The 8703-nt window shown below is 42.8% G+C and overlaps 1 protein-coding gene across 1 annotated transcript in view; it reads left to right on the forward strand.

The window, feature by feature from the left end:
- Positions 1–4824: 4824 nt before the first annotated feature.
- The window catches only part of T265_01097 (hypothetical protein), a gene marked incomplete at both ends in the record, with an annotated part of 58905 nt that continues 55026 nt past the window's right edge, over positions 4825–8703 (forward strand). The window contains one exon of the mRNA XM_009165040.1: positions 4825–4894. Coding sequence (XP_009163304.1) covers positions 4825–4894 — 70 coding nt within the window. The remainder of the gene's footprint in view (positions 4895–8703) is intronic.

Raw genomic sequence — 8703 nt, forward strand, 5'->3', positions numbered from 1 at the left:
AGATAGATAGATAGATAGATAGATAGATAGATAGGTAGTTAGATAGATAGATAGATAGATAGATAGAGGCGGAAGGATGCTAGGTAAAGAGAAATCCTAAGGGCACTAGAGCGACGGAATGATTGATCAATCGTTTTCATTGAATGGCTGCATGATTGTCTTCTGTCTGAACGACTGATTGATTGATCGATTCAATGTGTGAGTGAATACTGGGGCACCTACCACACACACACACACACACACACACACACACATACACACTTGTGCATCGAGTCTGGCAGATCCAACCTCAGAATTAGTCTTCTTGCTAACGGCTATATTCTTGACCACACTTTAACCGACGCTTACGCGTGATTCTCAGTGCTAAAGACGGTCAGCTCATATATTGTTGTGCACTAACAACCTGGTGCAAGTGCTCAATATCGCAAAGATCTGGTTGTCTTAGCAGTTTAATTCACCGATTTCAAGAGACTACATATCATCTTCCATAGCGAATTAAATTTTCCACACCAGGGGCACCGACGACGTCATTTTCCACCGGCTCATGAGCAAGCGCTTCTCGGAAAAATGCTCGTATCTGGTCGTGTGTTAGTGGACGATGATAATCCCTGGGACTCCACAACCGTCTCAGTGCAGCTTCATTGGGAGTTCCATCGGCGTTCAGATAAGTAGAAACGTCCAGGTACGTGTCGACCGAAGCCAAAACCAAGGCACAGAGAAGAAAAAGCTGGATTCGTGACCAAAACATGTTCAACCTAAAATGCGAACAAATTAGCATAATGTAATATGGGACTAAGACAGCTTGAATTGGGGGGAGCTCAATGTCGGTAGAAGTGAGCGCATTGGTTTTATTGCCGATCTTCAAATGAAGCACCTTATGCACATGAAGAAGGCGTGAAGAAGCAAACGGAACTACCAACGGAACGCCGATTCCGGCATCAGAACAGTTCGTTGTTTTACTGGCATGACCAAGTATGTCCTACTACCGTTGAAACATTTCAGCATCGTTCACATTTTCGATTCCCGTAGATCGTCGGACTCAAACAAGTGTTCTCACGTATCCCAAGGACATACAGCCATCAGGTTACTGGATTTCCGCCTTCCAGAGAGAACTCACGTGAGAATTTTTCTTAATATAAAGGTGTCAGTCTCTTGCGTTTACATTACATCAAGGAATTGTGGACATTGTTGTTTGATTCAATCGTGAGTGAAAGTTTACCATTTTGATTTTCACGTCCGTTGGTGAATACTACTGGCGACTTACATCCGACGACGGTTAACCTAATGTAAGCAAATGTTCCGGAAATAACGCCACTTGGGAAATGCGTTTGACCGCGCTATCAGAAGTGCTGACAGTCAATTTCTTTCGTGTAAAATTTCCGATTCGTGCTCTACATCCGAGTGCGGTGCCTTGAGTGTTTTCAAATGTTCTCAGGCATTTCCAAGTGTTTGGCATTCCTGGTCGGTTTATCCGACAATTCAATTAAAACAAATGTCGTCCGAAAGGCCCCACCTTCTATGAGAGGTTGAAATTTTAATGGATTAATGAGCCTACTTGGTAAAACCAAGTAGCACAAAACCGGCGTTTTCGTAACAGCTGCAAGAGTTTCGGTGGGATAAATTCGGACTTGAGAATTAGTTAATGATTCATGTTCCCACAAACGATAAACGTCCAACGTTGATTCTTTCGGTCAGGTGTGACACAAATAATCGCGACGGCAAAACTATCTACATTTGTGGGCTTTAATTGTACAATATATGGGCTCGTTCACTGAGAACAATCAGTATGTTCCCTGTTGCATTCAGGTAGGCACCATCTGCCTAGTGCAAATCGAGCATATGTGAAAAATGTGACTGTTTGACCAGGACAGCCTTGGCCAGCTCTGACTGTTTGAATAAACTGGATGATGCCATGCTAATACAGGCTAGTGTACCTGTTTATGGGTCTGTGAACTTACGTGCATGGATAGGTGATGAGGGAAAGCACACGAATCCAGAGTTCATGTTTGTGCTCACCCTGCTCCCAATGTTGTTTGAACACTCGAAGCAGTTGCTCTCGGTGACTTTCTGTCCCTACCAAACCAGCGGAACTCTGACAAACAAAATAACTGAACCTGGAAGAGTAGCCAGCCGCGGGTGGTAGCCGCTTGTGCTTGTTATTCCGCAGAACCCCGCCAAAAAAACAAAAGTGGGAAAACGGCACCAGCATCCCCGTATCCATGTACATTGGCAGATATCTGATGCTCGTCTGTTGTGTTCCACGTGGCTCTGTCTTCATTCACGTAAGAACACGATATGTGCTGGCAAGTTCAAAGCATAGGAAAACGAATGCATCTATCTACATCTTCTTATCAGTTACTCAGATGGCAGGAACATGGAGCTGGTATGATCCACTAGCTCGTGTGACTGTTTGGGACAGCCTTGGCCAGCTCTGACTGTTTGAATAAACTGGATGATGCCATGCTAATACAGGCTAGTGTACCTGTTTATGGGTCTGTGAACTTACGTGCATGGATAGGTGATGAGGGAAAGCACACGAATCCAGAGTTCATGTTTGTGCTCACCCTGCTCCCAATGTTGTTTGAACACTCGAAGCAGTTGCTCTCGGTGACTTTCTGTCCCTACCAAACCAGCGGAACTCTGACAAACAAAATAACTGAACCTGGAAGAGTAGCCAGCCGCGGGTGGTAGCCGCTTGTGCTTGTTATTCCGCAGAACCCCGCCAAAAAAACAAAAGTGGGAAAACGGCACCAGCATCCCCGTATCCATGTACATTGGCAGATATCTGATGCTCGTCTGTTGTGTTCCACGTGGCTCTGTCTTCATTCACGTAAGAACACGATATGTGCTGGCAAGTTCAAAGCATAGGAAAACGAATGCATCTATCTACATCTTCTTATCAGTTACTCAGATGGCAGGAACATGGAGCTGGTATGATCCACTAGCTCGTGTCCACGTCACGCGAGATCCCTCTTCTTGCAAAATTTTACCCAACAGCCATTTGCTCCTTGAACACTAAAATTTGTTTCCGGCCAAGGCCATTTTATTACGGCGAGCGTGCAGTGGACTAAAAATACGAGTGAACACATAGATACATGCATACTTGCACACGCAAATCCTCGCTTAATTGTCAAATAACCTGGCGGGCAACCGACCGACTAACAAACTAACTAAAAAATGTATCGATCCGTTGACCCACTGACTAATTAACCACAAACACAAGCAAAAATTCACCAAGTAGCTAGTTAACCAAATAAAAACAAACCAACGGAGCGATTAACAAATTGAATATTCAACTATCTAGCTAAATAACTAACTAACCAATTAGCTAACTAGATATCTAGGCAAACACTTAAGTAATTAACGAAACAATCGAATAGCTAAATAGGCACTAACGAACTAACTACGCAACCAATTGCACGAATAAACAACTAACCAATTGAGTGACAAATTAACTAGACGAATAGCTGCAACAGTAATCGGCTGCCTGCTCAACTTTAGAACGAGTAAGCCAGCTGAATATCCACGTATCTTAATCACTTTAATTCACCTGCTAGCTAATTACACTGTCAAACCACCCAACCACCCAACCACTCACTCATTCACACATTCACTCACTCACCCGTCTACTCACTCAACCCGCGTACCCACACACATTTGCTAGATAGCTAGCTAAGTAGTGCACCAGCGAGGGATATTATATGTATATATATATGTATACATATATATATATCTGTTTGTCTATATATGTAAACGTCTATCAAGCAAAGTCTTCATCTCGTAAGGACTTCACCCGCAAAGACCGCTTCGTTTTGTGTTGTAGACAAATAGAGGCAAAATTAAGGCCGTTGGCCTGATTATCGAAACTCAGCTATTACAATGCCACAGGCAAAATCCCCGAAGTTTTCCTCAGGTAAAAATACAAATTTACATAAGACGATCTATTCTTTCCTAAAAAAGAATCTGTGGGAGCAAAAGATCACTCATTAATCAAAGTTAAATCACTTTATGAATTCGGACGAAAAATGTTGGACGAGGACGAGACTCTATGGAAGAGGACACACATTACATTCGATGTGACTGAACAAAATCGATAGATCTAGTATGGTAGACGGTGTAGAGTTTGCTGAGTACGTACACCCGAACATGCATCTAAAAGAATGTCATTAATGTTACATCGACAGTGATTGAGCCTAGACGAGAAAAGTTGTTGTTGTTGGTTAAGTGGGTCAAAAATCCAAGGATTTCCCATCTGATTCTCAGAGAGAGGCTGGCAGTGTTTCTCCGATAAACACCACGAATATGATGAAACCAATGTATTAGGATTAGATTCGTCATGATTGTGCATTGATTCAGGCTGCATTGGAGAGGCTAGAAACGTTGGCGAAAAATTTTCGACACAACATGACTGGTTTCGCCCTATCCTGGGCTCGTCAGGCAGGCGCAGTTCCTGAGTTTCCGAATACATACTGTCCCACGTGAGTCCAAGTTGAAGGAAATTTGACCAATATAGCCATCTGCATACCAATTTGGTATTCACAAGCTAATTAGCTGGAACCCAGCTGAATCTTTCCTTTAGGATGTTTTTGAGCAACTGCATATGACTCTCCTGTTAAAACTAATTTGGGGAGGGGACAAGTGGGATTTCGTGCAATTTTGGTTCAGGTAGAACATACCTTTGACGAAAATCCGGGAACCGCGCATACCCGATGAACCCCCCAAGAAGATAAAAGCATGTCATTGTTTGCCGATGAGTTTTCCGCCAGTGGTATGTTACGCCCAGACAAACCACTGCAATATCTCCAATATCATACCGACTGAAACATGGGATGGCCCGGTGCAGCACATTCAGTTGGGAAAGACATCACAAACGAACGATTCAGCTGTATTCCAGGTGAGTCTCCAATTAAAACCAACTTGGTGTGCAGAAACAATTTAGTCTTCATTATTCCATCACACACAACGTTTGGACTGGTCGAGCTTGTTGACCGGGCGAATAAGAAACACCCACTATCAATAATCCAGTAGAGTATAATCAGAGTCCTGTCTTGAAGCGCGGGATACATTTATTCAGTGTCACAACCCATGTGATAAAAGGTGCTCATAAGGACTTCACCCGCAAAGACCGCTTCGTTTTGTGTTGTAGACAAATAGAGGCAAAATTAAGGCCGTTGGCCTGATTATCGAAACTCAGCTATTACAATGCCACAGGCAAAATCCCCGAAGTTTTCCTCAGGTAAAAATACAAATTTACATAAGACGATCTATTCTTTCCTAAAAAAGAATCTGTGGGAGCAAAAGATCACTCATTAATCAAAGTTAAATCACTTTATGAATTCGGACGAAAAATGTTGGACGAGGACGAGACTCTATGGAAGAGGACACACATTACATTCGATGTGACTGAACAAAATCGATAGATCTAGTATGGTAGACGGTGTAGAGTTTGCTGAGTACGTACACCCGAACATGCATCTAAAAGAATGTCATTAATGTTACATCGACAGTGATTGAGCCTAGACGAGAAAAGTTGTTGTTGTTGGTTAAGTGGGTCAAAAATCCAAGGATTTCCCATCTGATTCTCAGAGAGAGGCTGGCAGTGTTTCTCCGATAAACACCACGAATATGATGAAACCAATGTATTAGGATTAGATTCGTCATGATTGTGCATTGATTCAGGCTGCATTGGAGAGGCTAGAAACGTTGGCGAAAAATTTTCGACACAACATGACTGGTTTCGCCCTATCCTGGGCTCGTCAGGCAGGCGCAGTTCCTGAGTTTCCGAATACATACTGTCCCACGTGAGTCCAAGTTGAAGGAAATTTGACCAATATAGCCATCTGCATACCAATTTGGTATTCACAAGCTAATTAGCTGGAACCCAGCTGAATCTTTCCTTTAGGATGTTTTTGAGCAACTGCATATGACTCTCCTGTTAAAACTAATTTGGGGAGGGGACAAGTGGGATTTCGTGCAATTTTGGTTCAGGTAGAACATACCTTTGACGAAAATCCGGGAACCGCGCATACCCGATGAACCCCCCAAGAAGATAAAAGCATGTCATTGTTTGCCGATGAGTTTTCCGCCAGTGGTATGTTACGCCCAGACAAACCACTGCAATATCTCCAATATCATACCGACTGAAACATGGGATGGCCCGGTGCAGCACATTCAGTTGGGAAAGACATCACAAACGAACGATTCAGCTGTATTCCAGGTGAGTCTCCAATTAAAACCAACTTGGTGTGCAGAAACAATTTAGTCTTCATTATTCCATCACACACAACGTTTGGACTGGTCGAGCTTGTTGACCGGGCGAATAAGAAACACCCACTATCAATAATCCAGTAGAGTATAATCAGAGTCCTGTCTTGAAGCGCGGGATACATTTATTCAGTGTCACAACCCATGTGATAAAAGGTGCTCACTGATGTTTTGGGCACGTGAAATACCTAATTTCGACAGTCATAACACGAGGATATAAATTGATCAAGCTCTGCCAACCCGCGTGAACGGGAGGTATGTGGTGGTTTTTCAAAGTCCTTCCCCAACATCCCTAGTCTGCTGAGTGCCAGAAATCAATAAACAACTCACCTTATTCTACAATGTTTGGCACTTCGAGCTTTCAGTAAAGCAGCTAGTTACCAGTTCGAAATAATGACTTAAATATGCCGTTGTCTGACAAATCATCCACAACCTCATTGGACAAGTTATCTCTGGCTTTTTCAAGCGGGTATATCCGTTAAACATGGACTGCCTCGTTCGACCAGTTTGTACGACAAACCGAAATATTTGGATACAAACTGATCCGGTAACAAAGCGTGACATCTCCTGGCCTCAGGCAGACATCTGAGTGGTAGAATTCCGGCCCACGATCTCACATATGTTCAACGAAAGCGATATAGTCTTTTGTTACACTCCATCACTGTTCAGTTCGTCATGCATGTACGATTAATCGACTATCGTGTATGTATAGATGCGTGGGTTTTCATGGAGCCAATATTTACCCGTCCATTGGTTCTCAAACAACACACAGTATATTTCGACTTCTACCAAATTAGAACATGTTAAGAGAAACTCTTACAGTACCAACAAATTCTTGTCGCTCCACTCATTACCCCTTCCTAATTAGGAGGGAAACAGTCCAGTGCACCGTGGCTAAACAGAATACTGAGCCAGTTTTATCCATAGAAAAAGGAAATGGATGTATCAGAATTTGTGTTACGCTCAAACTCAGCGCCTTGATAAGCAAGCGACAATCGAATAGTAAGTGGTATATAAAGCCAACTAACCTCATGTTGTGGGGCCGTTTTCGTGTGAACAACATCATGTCGGGTTGTACAAGGACGGGGCACGAACAAAATAAACTTTCCCAAGCACTGACCAGTCGGTTGTAATGCCCCAAGCTTGCAACATGGATTGGCTTACCGTGGACAATCTTCTTGTGATGAATCTACCACTATGGACAATCATTTTAGCCTTCTCGACTAATGCAGTGGTTTCAACCAACGGAGGTCTTCGATAAGAGACACTGGTGTGACTCTTGTCAAGAAGACCAATCGTTGATAGTCGAAGCTTCGATTGTGGATCCATAAAATCTACGCATTAACAAATTCTAAGAGTTTCTAATATAAACAAAGAGTAAATAGGCTTTCGGAAAAAATCAAATCATTGTTTGTTGGTAACTCTTCAATTATGAGGATAACATCGACCTAGTTTTAATCGGCCGAAAGCCACAAACTATTTACCGTAGTACACTTGAAGATATTAAAGGCGAAATCCCGATAACACTAGAAGAGAAACGAGAAAGCCGATCTTGGGTAGAGGAGATTCAAAGCTAAACGTGGAACGTACTGTTTGGCAAGATAAATAGTGTGGTCTTAGGAATAAAAGGAACAGGAATTTCGGGCATTTTACCATCAGTCAATATGACATCGTCATTGAGAAGGTGAGTGGTTAAATGTTTCCTGTGTGCGCTTATTTAGCTTGTGACTTAATGTACTAACTCGAAAATGATCGTTTTGTCCCGAGGTTGGTCAGCGTGGGCTCGGATTTGATTTTAGGCTCCGTTTGCTCGTGTATGCTTGGCTTGTTCTGTGTCTTTGATCCGATAGTTTTGATTGTTTGGTCCAGAGGTTGGTCAGCATGGACTTATATTTGCTTCGAAGTCCCCGTTTCCTCGTGTATGGTTGGTTCGTTAGGTGACTTTACTTCGACTACTCTTTTCCTCCGTTTTGATTGTGACGGTCCCCCCAGCTTTTTGCCTGCTTTTAGTCTCACTTGATTGATTGATTGATCGATTGATTGAATAATCTTCTATTTTGGTAGCTTTATTTATTTGATCCGACTGGTCCGTTGGCCATCGATGTTGTCAAACTTCCACCCTCGTTTTGTCCTTGCGTCAGCAAGTAGTTGGACGTTATTCCAATTGCACCAATGTCCTTCAACGTCTCTGTGATTTTAAACCAGTGACATTGGACGATGTGTTCAGCTGGCAAGCTTGTTTTCGTGTATTCTGCTGGCAAGTTCTCTTCCACTCTGACCAACTTAATGTTCTTCCTGGTTATTACGTTGAAGTTTGTCGATCATGCTCATCTTCTTCGCTGAGTCGTATTCACTTTGTTTTTGGCGTGGTTTCACTCAAGGTGTTTACAGGCTTAAAGGTGACCGTTATTTTATGTTGCCATAAATGTCTTGCTGTCA

This window comes from Opisthorchis viverrini, assembly GCF_000715545.1.
Source record: "Opisthorchis viverrini unplaced genomic scaffold opera_v5_11, whole genome shotgun sequence".
Classification (NCBI taxonomy): Eukaryota; Metazoa; Platyhelminthes; class Trematoda; order Opisthorchiida; family Opisthorchiidae; genus Opisthorchis; species Opisthorchis viverrini.